General features: G+C 38.1%; 1 protein-coding gene across 3 annotated transcripts in view; it reads left to right on the forward strand.

The window, feature by feature from the left end:
- LOC127420390 (oxysterol-binding protein-related protein 2-like) overlaps positions 1–19,361 on the forward strand; it is a 31,776-nt gene continuing 12,415 nt past the window's right edge. For 2 of the 3 annotated variants that reach the window (XM_051662656.1, XM_051662657.1), the window contains exons 1-9: positions 4,919–4,938; positions 7,289–7,427; positions 11,618–11,741; positions 11,928–12,003; positions 12,120–12,254; positions 15,027–15,124; positions 15,283–15,465; positions 15,737–15,844; positions 16,070–16,159. In XM_051662656.1, coding sequence (XP_051518616.1) covers positions 7,391–7,427; positions 11,618–11,741; positions 11,928–12,003; positions 12,120–12,254; positions 15,027–15,124; positions 15,283–15,465; positions 15,737–15,844; positions 16,070–16,159 — 851 coding nt within the window. In that variant the 5' untranslated portion in view covers positions 4,919–4,938; positions 7,289–7,390. Of the gene's footprint in view, positions 89–4,918; positions 4,939–7,288; positions 7,428–11,617; positions 11,742–11,927; positions 12,004–12,119; positions 12,255–15,026; positions 15,125–15,282; positions 15,466–15,736; positions 15,845–16,069; positions 16,160–19,361 lie in introns of those variants that run through there. The other variant, XM_051662654.1, reaches the window with a different exon arrangement.

Below are 19,361 nucleotides of genomic sequence, written 5' to 3' on the forward strand. Positions count from 1 at the left end.
GGTCCCTTCCGGCTGTGTGCCTGTCAGCCCTTCAGCAGCAGCAACATCCCTGCCCGAGAGAAGAAGCGAAATCCAGACAGCATCACAGGTACCCTGGTGTCTTATTTATATTTAGCGATTTGAACTAATGCACTTCTTTAACAAAAGCTTTAAAGTAACGTCTTCCAGTCGACTTAAACCTCTTTATCTCAACCTTTGCTCAGTAAGTTTGTCTGTCAGCTGCTGGAGCTTTAGCCCGTTAGCGTTTGTTTACAGACACTGCTTGTGCCCGAAAACCAAGCGAGCTGCCTACCTAGACAGCAGTTTTGGACATGCAACGACCACTGTCAACACCTAGTGAACTGCCTACCTAGTGCGTTCAAAACTCAGAATGCTCAAAAATGTAGACTAGGTAGGCAGCTATGTTTTGGGAGTCTACTGAATATTTATTTTAGTTGTTTATCTTTATCTTCCCAGCTACTTCACCTTTGACCATACAGTTAAGCAATAAAGTATTCAAAATAGTCTTATATCTGGTTTTAGAGTGGATGTTTCTCAGTATATTGAGAGTTAAATGGGTTGTGTACTTACTGTTCTGTTGAATGCAATGGGGAGTTTGAGGGCTGTTCAGCTGTCATTTCTCTGTAGACAGCATACTTTCTTATTAAAACTTAAAGCAAACAGTGACATTTTATAAAACGCATGCTTTATTGAAAAAAAATAAATGCTATTCTGCTGTTTTCAGTTAAGTGTGTTAATGTATTCTGTACTGACATGAATAATTTGTCGTTATTTCCTGATAATAATTTCCTGGGATTTTTTACAGCCTGTAGCCTAACAAATATGAAATAACTTGCTAGATAAATGTAGGGAGTCAGATGTTAAGTGTGAAGGGCTTTACTGCAGGTGTAGCATGTTCTTCGGTGGTTGTAAAATGTCAGAAATGGAATTTTGCTCCAAATTCACTCCAGATTTCCCAGTCTGCCAAAGCTGTCAGAATTCCACACATTGGCTAAGGGTAATTCCCAAATGGGGTGTCTGTGTGTGTCTGTGTGTGTCTGTGTGTGTCTGTGTGTCTGTGTGTCTGTGTGTGTGTGTGTGTGTGTGTGTTCACCTAATGATTGACTTATTTGCATTGTGTCATGTTGATTCATGTTGGTTCTATGGCTCTTAATTACAGCAGTATACTTGTAGTCTACGTCTGATTTACGACTGGCAACTAACTGCTTTGTTAGTTGATTATTTGTTTTGTTTTTTGTCAGTTTGTCAAGGTTTCTACATAGCCCATATAAAGCCATGACAGTCATGGTACTGCCCTGCATTAAAGCAGGTTAATGGGTTCAAAATGTACAGCGAATTTGCCACTTAGATCGCTGAACAGTTATTGTTCGATTTCCACTCCTGAGGTGCTATGATGGTTTTTTTTTTTTTTTTTTTTTTTAGTTTGGGGCAAGTCTGTAGAAAGTTGTAGATGGGTATCAGGGCACATTCCGTACAGTAAGGTAAGGTGTCACTGCTTTGTGTGCGTTTGGAGATTCTAACACCGCCTTGACTTCCTGACTCATTCGTCTCATGGTCAGGTATGTGCATGCACTTCTCCCAAGCAGACCACATTCCAAAGGTGTGAAACTGTGTTTGTAATGCAAGAGGCTGTGATTCATTCCAGTTCAGAATCCTTGTGGGTATTTGCGTGAACCTACTGTCACTTTATCAGGCAAACATGCCCTTCCAGGTGGCGACTCTGATGCTGAAGCAGCACTGGGCAATTTTCACTCTTTATAATGCTTTATTAATCAGTGAAGAGGCATCTGTGTATTGAATAAAATGGATTTAAAATGGCACAATTTTTTCAGTTTTTTAATCACTTTCCATAAAATGTTTAAATTGTGATGTGTGTGTGTGTGTGTGTGTATATATCTATATAACACACTATGTTGTTATTGACCATAAATTAAGAATACCGCAATATTACCACCCCTGGAGTCGTGAGTTCGAATCCAGGGTGTGCTGAGTGACTCCAGCCAGGTCTATTAAGCAACCAAATTGGCCCGGTTGCTAGGGAGTGTAGAGTCACATGGGGTAACCTCCTCGTGGTCGCTATAATGTGGTTCACTCTCGGTGGGACACGTGGTGAGTTGTGCATGGATGCCTCCACTATGTCTCCGCGGTAACGCACTCAACAAGCCACGTGATAAGATGCGCGGATTGACGGTCTCAGACATGGAGGCAACTGAGATTCATCCTCCACCACCACCCGGATTGAGGCGAATCACTACGCCACCACGAGGACTTAGAGCACATTGGGAATTGGGCATTCCAAATTGAAAAAAAAAAAAAAAGAATACCACAATATAAATTTTGGCTTAGGTCTATATTGCCCAGCCCTACCTACTTTCTTAAGTGCAGAGGGTAAAGAAATGGTCTCATCCCAAGGCAAATTCCAAACTGCGTTTTTGCGACCTTGAAGGGCACTTCAATAAGAGGACGCCACAGGAAGGGCCCTTCCACAAGGCTGTTAGTGAAGGGTATATGTGATGGTCACTTAAAGGTAAATTTACAGTTTACTTGACCCTGGGTGGTGTATCCTCGCGATATATTTTGAAGCAAGGTTGTGAATAAGAACATATTACATGTTCAAATGCTTTTTTCCTCTTGTCTTATCCCTGAGGTAACCTAATTATTAAGACCTCTCATGCACGCACCAAATAACTTTTGGTGGGAAATGTTCATTCATTCATGTATTTTATATATACATTTATGTAGTACAGCTATATATTATATTATTATTATTATTGGAAAAAAGAGCACGTGGGGAGACAGTAAGCAATTTCAAATAAGACACGAAAGGCAATGTTTGAAAAATAAATAAAATGTTTTTATATTTATTTGCAACAACAAATTAACAGCAATAAGACATTCCTGTTGTTTGAACAGCTAATGGGATGACGGACGCTGCGCTGCATCGTTATGGTAACATTTCAGGTGAAGATAAACAGGAAGTGACGTATGTTTTTCATTACTACTTTCATCAAGGGTGTTCCAAACGGCCATACATGAGACGCGAGTGCCCTGCACCCTCCAGAGTTCCCACTTTAAGGGCTCTGCCCCTTGGAGTGAGTAGGGCATAGGTATGCTCACTTCTGTTTGGAAATCGTCCCCTATGTCTAGTGTGTGTTAGCGTGATGTAGAAAACATGGACGGAATCGCGAAATCCAGTCATAAAAACAGAATTAACTATAAAATGCAGAATGTCATAGGATTTGACATATTTGGGATCAAATTAATGCAAAATTAATCAAATTAAAATCAAGGCTAAATAGTGTCTGATCATTAGCATCATGCGTGCTTTGTGTATAGCGGATTACAGAGAGCAGAGTATTAATTAACCTAGAAGTGCACAGCACATGCAGACTATATTTTGATAATTAAATTGCAGCCTTTTGCACTTTAAAAAGCACATTAAACCATATAGCGAACTGCTTATTCGAAAGTGAGAAGCTACCATCAAAAACAAACAGAAACTAAAAGGGCTTCTCTCAAAATAAAAGCTTCTGCAAAAATAAAAGCCCAATTTAACTAGGCTCGAGAAATTGAAGAAATTGCAACAAATATATCACTACTATATAGTAAAATGTTATGTATAATAAAGTAGTAGTAATAATTAGGCCTAATAATATATCAATAATAATAATAACATGATAATTAAGCAAGATTTCACAAGCAAGAGTGCATCTGTACTGAATAAATGTATTTCCAAAGATTTCATTAACACTGATGCTCTGCTGTGTAGCACTGTATTTAAAAAAAATTACTCCAGAATTTTATTTTGGTTTGTGCTGTTAGGATATGTATAGAAGCTTTTTATTTGATTAAAAAATAATGCAATGGTATGTTGAAAAATAATTGTACTGTTTTCATTTGACTAAAGTTCTAAAAATGTATTTGATTAGACAGTTGTTTTTTTTATTTTTTTTTATTATAAAATGTAATTTAAATACAGAATTTGGGAAAAAATAAAACTGATTTCATAGAGCTCCAGTGTTTTTGTGTTGTATGTTGTTATTTTTCCTTATCCAGTTTCCATACTTATCATAATTTCAATCCACCTGTCCAGCTGAACAGGATTCTATTCAAATGCACAGGACTTGAATGAGACCGGGGTGTCTTGCTCGACCCAGTACACAGCACAACACCTGCACCTAAGTCTTTATTTAGCACCAAGACATATTGCGCCTGATTATCAGTTGCCACGGCACTTGCATTCACTCGGTTGTCTCTGATTCCGCCTTGCTCGCTCTCGGGAATGCTGTTCCCATATCAGACGTCATTACTGTAGCACAACACAGCTCTCAGGGGTACATCTCTGCTTTTTTAACATTTCAACTGATTGCAGAACACTTGTTTTGAAAGTGCATGTAGTAGTAGGTGAAAGTGCATCAGAGATAAGGTATCAGATTCAGTTGAAGGATCAGACCACCTTCAGCAACAACATGAGGTTGAGAAAATGTTAACAAAAACTTTATTTTTGAGTGAACTAGGCCTGTACCTATAAGATAAAAATCCACACATTAACATCCCTTTTCTGCATTGAAACCCAACAGCCTGCGTGTTTGTGAAATTGGTAACGTTAAGAGTTGGTGTGACCGTGACAGACAGCTGAAAGTGGTCTTTCACGGTGCAGTTAGACCCATTTGCTATTTGTTGATTTACTCATGAGTCATCCGTGTGGCTTGACCCTTGACATTTACCCCTTAAAACTCCTTAAAAACATTGACCTGCACTGTTAAAAACAATCTTGATGGGAACCAAGTGTCACATGGTTTGGGTTATCATGCCCGTTTTACACTAGATGCATAGGTGGAGCAGAAGCAGCACGCGCTTGATTGTGCTTTCACATAAACCGCATTTGCAGTGCGCAACTGAACCTGTGGCTTCTTTATACCACAAATACAACAATGGGTAAGTAGTTCACCATTATTTTGATTTTAAATGCAAACGTGTTAAAGTTACTGAAAAGGCTGTGTTATTAATACCGTGTTGAATCTACAGGAATTTGTAAATATTAAATAGATTTGCTTCTATAAGCTGCTTATGCACCGCTCCTGCAACGCATTGCCGTGCTGCACCCGCGTGCAGTCTGAATGCTCAAACCTGTTAATATGGGCACTGAAAAAATACGTACTGCATACGCATCATATGTGAAATGGCCATCAGAAACGGCCATGGCGTAGTGGACTAAAGCACTGAACTGGTAAGTAAAAGGTTGTTGGTTCAATTCCCACAGCCATCACCATTGTGTCCTTGAGCAAGGCACTTAACTCCAGGTTGCTCCAGGGGGATTGTCCCTGTAATAAGTGCACTGTAAGTCGCTTTGGATAAAAGCGTCTGCCAGATGCATAAATGTAAATGTAGAAACCAATTACACCTCTCCGAAATGGTTGAGATGTTTTTGAATAGTTGGGGCCTATTTGAAACTTGTTCTGAACATTGCTTCATACTGTACATGTATTTTAAAGAAAGACTAGATTTAGCATTTTCTGAAGAGGATGAGTTGTGCACCAAAATGTAATTCTTTGTTTTAGAGGTTTGTTCAAATCCCTAAACTTGAGTATGAGCAATAGTACAGTAATAGCTGTAATGTTTTCTTTGGAAAGCACCACTAATAAATGATCAAAGCTGTGTAGAGGTTTGTAGCATTTATCTAAAGGCACTTCTGATAAGGTTTATCATTAAACGGCAATATGAAGTTGTGCAACTAACCTGTAGGTTGGAACCTTGCTTTGCATATCTGCTTTATTTACTGTTCTCTGATTTAATAGTGGGTTGCCTCATTGACTTTGGAGTCTCACCTTTATCACATTTCTTTGGATGACAGTTAAAGCTATGTTTGTGTTGCTCAAATTGTTTGAGGGTTTTATTAGATGGCCAAGAACAGATGTCTGAAGTACAAAGACATGCACTCAGTTTCTGCACAGTTTCGGTGTTTGTCCAGCGATTATGTAGTAAATTAAAAGATTCCACTTCCAGTTCCTCTTAACGATTCTGATTCCTTAACAGTTCCATTAACAATTCCAATAACGATTTTCTCCCCTTTTCTCCCTAATTTGGCATGCCCGATTCCCAATGCGCTCTAATTCCTTGTGGTGGCGCAGTGACTCGCCTCAATCCGGGTGGCAGAGGATGAATCTCAGTTGCCTCCTTTTCTGAGACAGTCAGTCCACGCCTCTTATCACGTGGCTTGGTGAGCGCGTTACCACGGAGACCTAGCGCATGTGGAGGCTCGCACTATTCACAGCGGCATCCACGCACAAATCTCCACGAGAACCACCTTATAGCGACCACAAGGAAGGTAACCCACGTGAATCTACCCACCCGGTTGGTTGCTTTGGAAGCCTGGCTGGAGTCACTCCGCACACCCTGGATTCGAACTCGCGATTCCAGGGGTGGTAGTCGGCATTCTTGCTTGCAGAGCTTCCCAGGCCCTCCCATTAACAGTTCTTAATTTTGATAAAGAAATATTTGGAAATAAGAAATTTTTAGTGCATTTACTGCCCTCAGCAATCTGTTGCCAAATGATGAGATTATGTTGGGTTCATTTTGAGTTGGACATGAGTCAGATTCACTAAAAAGAACCTGCTCATAAAAGTCATTCATTTGGGAACCACATTACACTGGTCACGTTGTATGTTTCGTGCTGTAGATCCAAAACAACCGGCTCAGAAGACTGTACATTTTAGTACAGTGTTCGATCCACATTGGCAGAAAAGGCACATTCAAGAGCTGTTAATGGAACCTAAAGTCATGACAATCATAAGGTTCTGGTGTCTTTTTAAAAAAAAAAAATAGAAACTTTTTCTCGGTTCCCAACCCTACGAATTTGTGTTTTGGGGATTCTTTGAGCCCAAATGACATTCTGGTAGACCCTGAAAAACAGATAGGAAAAGACTTACTACACAAGCAACTTTTTAGTAAGCTTTCTTTAATGAACACTCAGTCGTGTACATGAAGTGGCATGGCTAGCTAATAGATTTTATTTGTGCCACGTCTCATTTCAAGAGCAGCCAGCGAGTTGTCAGTGAAACATGACAGATGAATGAGTGCATGAATGAACTTGATACACTGAGATCATTGGAGGATAAGGTGAATCCGAGGAATTTTTTCCCAAATATGGCAAGCAGCCAATGGACTCTCAAAGGGCCTGGCTGTTTGCCAATTACCCATTTTAATATTGACCTCATGTAACTGTAATGAAGTGTTCTATTGAGTTGTCTTGTTATTATCTTTTGACATTGTGACTTTCTCTCCACAGGTGTGCCTGTCCTAAGAAAGTGATAGCATTAGCGAAGATCCGAGAGAAGGAAAGAGAGAGACCATGTACTAGAGACCCTGTATTGGCCCTGCATTCTCTACAATGAACAATGAGGATGAGTTCTATGATGCCGTCACAGGTGAGGGGGGATGATCATCATGAAACGCATTAAAATGACACGTGTTGGTTGTTGAGGTTCATTCTGTGATCTGCAGTGACCTTTAATTTAGCACTGCTCTAGATTGAGTTTTTGTCTGTGTCTGAAAGCTGAAAAATGCTGCCTTCGCATGCAGTACATGGAGGTAGACACAACAAGTCACGTCCAAATCCAATGTTTGCGTAATATTGTGTCTACGAGTAATAAGATGCTTTTACTGCTGTATGTTTCGGAAAGAGTCTACATGTTCTTTTGGTTGGCCAAAACCTTGGATGGATATTTGAGAACAAAAACGCTACACTAAAATGTAAATACCTAAAAAGGAAGTAGGTTGAACATCACAAGTCATTTGTAATGTCATTTTGGTGACAGAAGCTTATATAGAAATGCTACATGTCATGAAATCATTCATAGTCAACAGTAGCTGAATTCACACAGCAGCCAGACACTATTAAACAGCTGTGTTTTCTGAGGATGATGCTGTTTGTCCCCTATTGTGAGTGTTTTGGCCCCTGTTGACTCTTGCCTGCGGCTGTGTGTCTGTTATGGCAGAGCGGCCGTGACACGGCACACTATTCTGGTGTCTGCTTACCTCGGCCTGTTGATGGATTCAATTATACAGTGCTGTGTTCCAATGGTTTGATGGCTCTTGTCATTGCTGCGACTAGAGATTATAATGAATAAATAAACAAGGAGATAAGGACTTTGGCAGGTCATTGTGCAGGGCACCTGAAGCCTGAAATCAGCTGAATCAAATAAATCAAGTGGTACAAAACGTGGAGTCGCATTTTATACTCTATTATTAAATTGGCATCATAGAGCGGGTTTACATGCACGTTCTTACACCAATTATGCTTAATCCGTCAACGTGTTTGGTTATGTAAATGCATGACGACTTTCCTTTATCGGTGTGAGGTCATAAATGACTTAAGAATAAACCGATCAACACAGGTAGATATTTTTTTTTTTTTTTCTTTTACCCAGATTTCGCATTGCATGTGAATAACTTTACTGGCGTTCTTACCGGCTTGTCCAATGTGCGTAAGTGCCTCTTCATGGTTTGACGTCAAATGCAGAGAATAACTAGATTATTTCAAATCTCATGTAAACGCAGTTTTCTTGCTTATTTTGGAAGTTATCAGGGTACTGGTGTGCATATACTATAAACGGGCTCATTAAAAGCTTAAATTGCACTCGCTGGCTGTTGATACAAGTATTAATGTCAATTATCTTAGAACAGGGTACAAGCACATGGTAGCGGTAATGATATCAGATGATGGAAAGTTGTGCTGTGTTATTAGTAACAGGCAGTGAATTGACATTAATCAGTACATTAACACAGTCGTTCTCAACTAGTTTTGCTTCGGGACCCAGATTTTACATTGGACATCAAGTGGCGACCCACCATAGTAAAAAATATAACCTGAATTTTAATGTATCCTGGGTCACATTTCCTTTTATGTTGCATAGTTTTGTTCATGGCTTTCAAATATAAGGGCATGTATAAAGTAACATTATTTTTGTTCTTGATGTCAACAACAAAAAGAAGTTCTCTCCCCCCTTTTAAGAGTTGATGAACCTATTTATTTATATGAGCCTATTATATTTTTATCCAGTTTATTTTGTAATGTAAAACATCATTAAAATAGAACATATATTACAAGTGAGCAAAACTTTGTCCATAATTTGTCCATAAGTCTTGGAGGTCCAGACTTTAAAGCCCTTTATGTTCTTCCCCTTATATTTACAGTGCACTGACACACAAGCAGGGCTGGAAATGGGGGGAACGCGGGGGAACAGAGTTCACGGAGTGAATTTCGTGGGGGAACGGCATTCCAATTCAAACTGGCTAAATTTGTTAGGTGAATAAGAGTATTTCTACCTTTTCTTCACTAAATAGCCTACGAAAGCTTTGAGGGTTCCGCACATAAATGCGTGGTATCTTCTGCATCTGTGGTTGCGCAGTGTTGACTATGTAGTGGCCAGAACACATTCACGTAACAGATCGACAGATGCACACGGGAATCCACAGGCCACAGAGCCACACATGCATGCAACAGATCCATACACAAATATACAGTTTTCTTTGCTCACAATACCATCCACAAGTACACAATCATGCAGTATGTGTAATTTAATGCACAAATAAATGCATTAATACCTTTGAGAATGTCTGTTCTGCAGTCTTGACATACACACACGCGCAATGCTGGGGGCGTGGTTAAGCGTGGTGGACAGCAAATGCCCATTCATTAAAATGAATGTAAATATCCAGTAGATTTAGCTATGATAATTTAAGAACAAAAAAAATAATTTAAAAAAATGTGTTCTGAATGTTCAGTTTCGACCAAGAATTTACATTTCTCAAGTGTAATGTTGTTATAGATTACAGAGATATAATCTCTATAATCTGAAATAAGTGTTTGTTTTTATTTATAATAAAATTCAATTTTATCAAATTAATCAATTTATTGTTCTTTTATAAGATGAAGTGTATTCCATTCACTTGATCTAACCAGGACAGAGAGAGAAGTGGACAACCCAGATGCACAACAAGAAGAATACAAATAAATCAGAGTCTCTAATTTGAGAAACAGACTCCTCACAGGTCCTAAACTAGCTGCTTTAATGAACAGTATATCCCAAACACTTGCATTGCTGCAAGTAGAGGATACTTGGATGAACAAAGTTTGAAGAATACAGCATTTATTTTAAAAGAAATAGTCAATTATAACATTATAAATGCCTTTACTGTAATTTTTAAATGACTTTCAATCAATTTAATGCATCCTCTGTGAACAGAATGTGTGTTGTTCAACTGTTGTGAAGGGCAACATCTCTTTGGCAATGAACCTACTTCATCCATGCATTCTCTCCATCATGGGCTACCGGTCGGGTATTAGTTGTCTGGGCAAATACACTTATTATGGGTTGTTGCGGGTTTAATGTTGGTGTTTTATTACCTTTCATCCCAGGATATGCAATAAATATTTTCACAATATTTTTATTTTAAAAAAAAAATAATAATCACAATATCCAGTTATATCGTCAAAACCCCGGCTGAGGGATCGGTGAATATTCTTGCTTTAGTGATTTTGCCTCAAAAATTAAATTAATTTATTTAAAAAACGTAAAACTTATACCAAAAATATTTCTAAATTCAAATTGCACTTAAAACGAAATTAAAAAGCAATTCAAATAACGAAGTGGTAAAAAAATAAATATATATAATCACCTTTCCATTTACCGTCACGCAAGTATCCGTCTATGACAACAGGTGGAAAAATACTAATACATATTAAGATGTAAAAACAATTATAAATGTAAACATAATAATTATAATGATGATAATAATCACTGAAATATAAATCATGGTTCGAGGTGAACGTGTTTTTGTATATATTTATCATTTAATCACAAATGTATAGGCTATATATAAAGTGGCCCTGCAGAGTTGCGCTTGCAACGAACTGCTTTGTGGAAATAAAGTGAACTGAACTCAGAGCACCTCCTGAGCTGAGATGGTCTGAGGTCATTTGCAGCATTCTCATAGACGATACTATTCTTGCAAACATTTTTCAGAAGACTGAAACAAAGAAAGAATGAGAACCCTTTACATACACGTGTTCCATAAGATTGCAAGCCTCCGAACAAACAGCCCATCAGACATGCATATAGACGGCTTTTCTGTCATCTGTTCTTAAAAATATAATAAAGTGTGTTTCTTCAAGCGCGTGTCTGTGTGTCTTACAGCATTTCTTGTGTCATTCCGAATCCAAGACGTCTTACACTTACCCAGCATGCACATTATATCCGCTACCTGCAATTAAACGTCTTCTGTCAGTGCGTGTACTTTGCTGCCTGTGTAATTTGATACATTGGTAAAGAACATCTGGCTTTGAATGCATTATTTAGGTTCATTTATCATGGGTCGCAAACTCTTCATTAGGCAACTATTCTTTATTTAAGGCTATTCTATTAATTAGGCTATTGTATTGATATTGGAAGTTCCATTCATAATGTTTCCCCCTTTTACCAGGAAAAAAATTTCACTCCGGTGTTGTCCCTTATACCAAGTAAAACCAGTAACACCGTACACCATGGCAACCCTAACAGCATGTATCTGTGTCTATCTCAGAGTGAGATTTGCTTGTGTATGTTGTATGTCCCAGGCTTGGATTCAGATGAGTCATGTGAAGGCACATCAGTAGCCAGTTTTAAGGATGCTGTAGTGTTTGACAGCATTCAGAAGAACAATGGAGCGGTTCCTCAGGAGAACGGAATCAAGAAACGCAGGTACGGCCAGATTTCAGGGCGGTGACCCACATCCTCCCTCCTTTATTTTCTTTGTCTCTTTCTTTAATCTTTCTCACTATATCCTTTGTCTCACAATCTCTAGATTCTTATTGCTCGCTGTCTTGTTTATCTGTGCATAGTGCTGCATGTTTGGGAATATAATAAAGCTTTCCTCTGTCCTATTAGGTCATCTCTTCCTGCCCCCATGTTCTCCAGAAATGATTTTAGCATATGGAGCATCCTCAAGAAATGTATTGGACTGGTGAGGATAATTAATATTCTTGTTTTTTGCTAAATCGATTTCGAGTGTGTTCCATACATTACTTTTAGTACTTGAATTCGGTCCTGCTGAGCCTGTATTATTGTGCTGTAATCTAGGAACTGTCTAAGATCACCATGCCCATCGTGTTCAATGAGCCCCTGAGCTTTCTACAGAGAATCTCAGAGTATATGGAGCACACATACCTCATCCAGAAAGCCTGCTCACAGTCTGACTCTATAGAGAGGATGCAGGTGAGTCTTCACCACATGCTAATTGAACACAATATTCGAATCGAATACCTGGATAACCTGCTACATTTGCCAAAAAAAAGGGAATTATACAAGCAGAGCACACTACATGGGATTCTGAAATGTTCTTTTTTTTTTTTTTTTTTTTTGGAAGCATCTTTCTTGACTCATCGTTTGTTAAGTATTCCTGAAACACATTTGCTGAATTAAATATGTAAAGTAGCGAGGTGATAGTGTAGCAAATTACTGTTTGAAATGTCTGTCATTGTAGATTGTGTACAACCCCAATTCTGAAAAAGTTGGAGTGATTTGTAAATTATATTCACCCTTTGCTATATTGAAAGCACTATAACTACACATTATATGATGTCTTTCATTGTGAATTTCATTGTTTTTTTGAAAATGTACAGTCATTTCAAATCGGATGATTGCAACACTCTCCAAAAATGTTGGGACAGTCGAGTGTTTACCACTGTGAAACATCACCATTTCTTCTAATAGCACTTATTAAGCATTTAGGCACTGAAGACACAAGTTTGTTAAGTTTAAAAAGTGGATTTTTCCCCCAATCATCCATTATGTAGGTCTTCAGCTGCACAATTGTACGGGGTCTTCGTTGCCATATGGTGTGATTCATAATGCACCACACATTCTCAATTGGAGATGGTCAGGACTGCTGGCAGGTCAATCTAGCACCCACACTCTCTGCTTCACAGCCATGCACTTGAAATCCATGCAGTATGTGGTTTGAAGTTGTCCTGCTGGAAAATGCAGGGATGTCCCTGGAAAAGACGGTGCTGGATGGCAGTATATGTTGCTCCAAAATTTTTACATATCTGTCTGCATTAATGGTGTTCTCACAGATGTGCGAGTTACCCATGCTATGGGCACTGACACACCCCTGGCCCATACAGACACTGGCTTTTGGACCTGATGCTGATAACAGCTTGGATGGTCCTTTTCCTCTTTGGCACAGAGAACACTATGGCTGTGTTTTTCAAAAACGATATGAAATGTGGACTCATCAGACCAAAAAACACAGTTCCACTGTTCTACTTTCCATCTAAGATGAGACTGAGCCCAGAGAAGTCGGCAACACTTCTGGACAGTGTTGATGTAGGGCTTCTGCTTTGCATAATAAAGTCTTAACTTGCATCTGTGAATGGTGTTGACTAACAAAGGTTTACTAAAGTAATCCCAAGCCCATGTTCATGATATCCATTACAAATGAATGATGTTTTTTAAGACAGTAACGTCTGAGGGATCAGAGATCACGCACATTCAGAAATGGTTTTCGTCTTGCCCTTTACGCATTGAGATTTGACCAGATTCCTTGAATCTTTTAACTATATTGTGCACTGTAGAGGGTGAAATTCCCAAAATCCTTCCAATTTGTCTTTGGGGAACATTGTTCTCAAAGTGCTGGATTATTTGCTGAAGCATCTGTTGGCAAATTGACAAGTCTCGAATGATCCTTGCTCTTGAAGGACTTGGCTGTTTTTGGAGGCTCCTTATATACTATAACACAATTGCCTCACCTGTTTAACATCTCCTGTTTCACATTGCCTTGTTATTTTAACTTGTCAAATTGTTATTAGTCTTAAATTGCCCCTGTCTCAACTTGTTTGGAGCATGTTGCAATCTGATTTGAAATTACTGTACATAAAAAAAAAAACAATGAAATTCACAAGGAAAAACATCATAATGTTTAGATGTAGTGCTTTCAATAAAGCAAAGGGTGAATATAATTTACAAATAACTCCTTGTTTTTATCAGCATTTTTCATACTGTCCCAACTTTTTTGGAATTGGGGTTGTACTGGCTCACTTGCTATTTAAAAAAAAAAAAAATATATATATATATATATATATATAATTTTTAAATTGAAGTTGATTCCTCGGTCCACAAGAGGGCGCAACGAAAACTGGTACATATAAACCATACAGCAGTGTTATATTATTGTAAAGAACATTCCTAGCTGAAAACAAAAGTGCATTCCATTTTAAACTTAAGTACATACAAAACAAATATTTTTTTTTAGCTAGTTCATATTCTCAAATGTTTAGTAAAAAATAAAACAAGCTGGAAAAACGCTTTAGTAGACAGTTCTATGTCAACATGGTGTTGCACTGGTGCCACAGTACTACTCCAGATTCAAGCTTTATAAAAATGGTGATACCACAGTATTTTTTATTTTTTTTATTACAGTTGTATGTATGTTAATAATTAAAAGAGTTTTAAAACCAATTGCTTAATCTGAGAAATGCTGATAAGAGAGCAAGACGCAACAGCCAAAGACCTCCACCTAAGGGTCTGTTCACACCGAATGCTTTTGCGTCCATCCACAGAATTGTTTTTCTATGTAAACATGCGCTAGGCTAGATGACTTTTGACCATTTTGCCGCATTTCGTAGTTTTTTTCAGCATCTCTTGCAGGAGCGGTGTGTTTTTTTAGATGCTGTGTCAAGTTAAAAAAAACTATAACCTTTAAAAACACGTCTTGAGACACATGCATTTGGTTAAACTGTGTTTGTTTCTACAGTAGCCTTTTTTAGAGCAAGTTTGCAGTTAATCTGAAGTCATCTTCAGTCCTTGGCACACATCCAAAATTCAAATGCACAGTTTTAACATTAGAATGTGCATTTTAATTATGAATTCAACAAATATTCTAATTTTAATTTGACAGGCTTAATAAGCAACAGGGTTTATTTTGTGAGAATGACCGGCTGACTGTACATTATCCCTTACTAATTTAACATCTTTCTTTGTCCTAAGACGGTTGCTGCCTTCGCTGTGTCTGCAGTCGCCTCTCAGTGGGACAGAACTGGAAAACCTTTCAACCCCCTTTTAGGAGAGACCTACGAACTTGCACGGTATAGCCTGACAGTGATTAATAACAGAAGTTACACTGATAGCTTTTGAGGATGTTATTAAACAGGGTTAGTTTACTGTCACTTATGTAACTTAACTTCTCCTTCCTCTTCACGTTTCCTCCTTCTGCTCTTGTTGGCTTCTCTGTCTCTTAACTCAGAGAGGATCAGGGTTTCAGACTCATCTCAGAACAGGTGAGTCACCATCCGCCTGTCAGTGCGTTTCACGCAGAGAGTCTGAGCGGAGACTTCATGTTCCATGGCTCCATTTACCCCAAACTCAAGTTCTGGGGCAAGAGTGTTGAGGCAGAGCCTAAAGGAACCATCACACTAGAGCTTTTGAAGTGAGTCTGACTGCATGTGTGGTCATGTTAATATACATACACGCATATTACATACAATGTCTAGACACTGGTCTTGGTTAATGGTTGTTTTTCACTGTTCGGCCTAGAACAACCAGCTCTCCTGGTGTTTTGCAAAAAGGTTTATTGATTGTGTGAGTGAGATTTTCCTTGGATGAGTCAGTGGTATCTAAGTTTGATTTCAGAGCGAAGGGTTCTGGGGTTGCTGGGTAACAGCCTGCTCACATGCTTGTGTGTGTGTGTATCCTCACAGGCATAAAGAGGTCTATACATGGACGAACCCTTTCTGCTGTGTACACAATGTAATTCTGGGTAAACTGTGGATTGAGCAGTACGGCACAGTAGAAATTGTCAATCACAGGTACAGACCAACTGCATTCGGCTCAAAAAAATTTACACTTTAATAGATGTTTATAAAATGTTGCCTTTTTAATTTTAAGACTCTATGAATTAAGTTCAGTGAATTCAAATGGATATGACTGAATGTTTATTTATACTGTATCATAAAAGACATTGCATACTGACATTATGATAATTTTTTTCATTATATTTGTAATTTTTCTTCCTGCTGTTATGATTTGTTTAGTACTGGAGAGAAGTGTGTGCTGAACTTTAAACCCTGTGGAATGTTTGGAAAAGAGCTGCACAGAGTTGAAGGTTATGTCCAGGACAAGAGGTGAGATATTTTCGCTGAACGTTACTCTGATTTCGAATTATTTTGCTTAAAAATGTACCCTACTCCAGACTTGCTTTTCCTGGAATCCATGCCATAATATTGTTATATAATCCAGATTTTTTACCTGTGGTCATTAATTTATATTTTGTGCTGTGCAAATTCACCTTCATTACTTGCGATATGAAGGCATTGGATTAGGCATTAGACAGCTTCTTTTCTAGAGTTTTGTTTTATTTTTTTTATTTTTTTACTTCCAGACAAAATAAAAGTAGAGTAGAGGACATTTAAGGAGAAAGTTGGCGGAATTGTTAGATGCGGTAAATGTGAAAAGGTTAATAACCTTTAAAGGGTCTTTATGCCAACAATATGACCAAACAGTTGCTTCAGCATGGCATCAGTTAAAGGTTAAGAGCATGTTCAAAATTGCTGCCCATACTTCCCCGTCCCAGTTAGCCAAAGTCTAGGCCAGGGATACTCAACTTTGGAAAGATCCCTGCTGCCTCGAGGGCCACACTCTTAATTTTTTACAGTAATTCTTATATATATTAGAGCTGGGAAATTTTATTTTATTTTAATTTCTGCAATTTAACAGTTGACTATTTAATGCATTAAAAAAAATTGCAGTATCTTTTCCCCACTTCCTGCGGCTAAAATTGGTATATAGAAATTTCCAGTAGGTACTAACTCTACTCGACTGCACATCCTAGCACAGAAACTGATTGTGTGGAGAAGTGCATGCTTATTCATTACTTGCAATGCACGTCCCGGGCATGATAAACACCGGTAGCAGATTTACTGTATGGAGAATGAAGACTTCACATGCAAGTGGTGAGACAGGTGTGGGAGAGATACGGGCAACCTGCCCTTCCTCTTTGCATTACACGAAAACACTCACTGTCATCTGAACCAGTCAGGTGTCAAAAGCGAAACCACATGAGAGACCCAGTGTGAGTGCAATAGAGACAGAAAGGCAGCCAGAGAAAATAATAGTTTTTATATTTTAAACACCAGCATTTAATTTATTTTATATCTGTAAGTATAACGTCTAATAATGCTTTGGCAATGTACACACGGACACTGTCATGACTGACAGTCACTCTCATGTCACATTGGCTATGCTCCGATATTCTTTGTTCTTTATTTCATTTTGTTACAGCCTTTTGCAGTGTATTTCCCTCTCTAACTGCTGTGATTCACAATGCTTACAATTCATACCATTAAGGCTATAAAGGCACATTACGGGCCGCTTGTTGAGTAGCGCTGGTCTAGGCAGTAATCTCTTTCACCCTGATAATCATCATAGATCATGAGTGACAAATACATCATTATTGCACTATCTGAGACATGCAAATGACCAATTGCAGTTTGTTTTGTTGTTATGTGCCATAGTAATAATAGACCGGTGTGCAACAGTCTCATTTAAACGGTCCCGCATATCAGAGCTGTGACAGATGCGTTTCAGCTCATGATGTTTAAAATTTCATTCTCTCTCTATCTCAACAGTTCCCTGTAACTTTTAACAGTCTTGTCTAATGATAAAAAGGCAAATATCAATAAAACTTCTAGCATATAGTGTCTTCAAATATGTGGATATCTTATTTAATTCATATAATACCTATTTAATTCATACATGTCACAAAACTTTTCCAGTGTGGCAATCCAGTGTTTTCTTCCTGTGGAGCACTAATATATATATTCTTCTTAAGCACGTTTTAGAATAGCCTGGACCAAAACTGTGTCATTTTGATTCACAAATGTTGTGTGATGATCAGTCCATGACACTCCAAACAGGTGATCTGGGCCGAGTAAACTGGAACGGTCAGTAGATTGCTGCTTTCGCTGGATCCACACAAGAGCGATAGAGCAACTTCAAAGTAAAAGCTCTTCACTTGCACTATAAGTAAATGGCATATTCACTGTGCACAGTACAGTTAGTTTGATTCGGTCTTTTTGTGAGAAAATGTGATTGCTAATGTGCACATACCATCCATGGGTGCTGGACTACTGTTGTTATTTCCTTTTTGTTATTATTAAAAAAAAAAAAAAAAATCTGTGCAAACAGTTACTAAAATGGGAAGACTAAACAGAAACCAGGCGAAACTGTTATCTACCATCTAAAACTTTTTTTTTTTTTTGTAAAGATTTTTATTTAAAAATAAAGTTAGTTTTGTGTGAAATTGTGAGTAAAACTTTTGTGAGTAAATATAATGCTTAATAAAAGTTGATTCAGTTTTAGCCAATTTATGAATGTCATTTACTATTCAATTAAACTGTGTGATACTGTATATCGGCCACACTGCTCTCTGGATATCGGCATCGGCCATTAAAAAAAAAAAAAAACATATCAGTCGACCTCAAATTATTATTATTATTATTTTTATTTTATTTTTTTATGTCATAAATAGTCTTAAATATCTTAAATTGGTACAGTTGTGCTCAAAAGTTTGCATACCCTGGCAGAAATTGTGAAATTTTGGCATTGATTTTGAAAATATGACTGATCATGTCTTTTATTTAAGGATAGTGATCATATGAAGCCATTTATTATCACATAGTTGTTTGGCTCCTTTTTAAACCATAATGATAACAGAAATCACCCAAATGGCCCTGATCAAAAGTTTACATACCCTAGAATGTTTGGCCTTGTTACAGACACACAAGGTGACACGCACGGGTTTAAATGGCAATTAAAGGTTAATTTCCCACACCTGTGACTTTTTAAATTGCAATTAGTGTCTGTGTATAAATGGTCAATGAGTTTGTTAGCTCTCACGTGGATGCAGTGAGCAGGCTAGATACTGAGCCATGGGGAGCAGAAAAGAACGTAACAAGGTAATGAAACTTCATAAAGATGGAAAAGGATATAAAAAGATATCCAAAGCCTTGAAAATGCCAGTCAGTACTGTTCAATCACTTATTAAGAAGTGGAAAATTCGGGGATCTCTTGATACCAAGCCAAGGTCAGGTAGACCAAGAAAGATTTCAGCCACAACTGCCAGAAGAATTGTTCGGGATACAAAGAAAAACCTACAGGTAACCTCAGGAGAAATACAGGCTGCTCTGGAAAAAGATGGTGTGGTTGTTTCAAGGAGCACAATACGACGATACTTGAACAAAAATGAGCTGCATGGTCGAATTGCCAGAAAGAAGCCTTTACTGTGCCAATCCACAAAAAAGCCCAGTTATAATATGCCTGACAACA

This window comes from Myxocyprinus asiaticus, chromosome 29, assembly GCF_019703515.2.
Source record: "Myxocyprinus asiaticus isolate MX2 ecotype Aquarium Trade chromosome 29, UBuf_Myxa_2, whole genome shotgun sequence".
In the NCBI taxonomy this organism is placed as follows: domain Eukaryota; kingdom Metazoa; phylum Chordata; class Actinopteri; order Cypriniformes; family Catostomidae; genus Myxocyprinus; species Myxocyprinus asiaticus.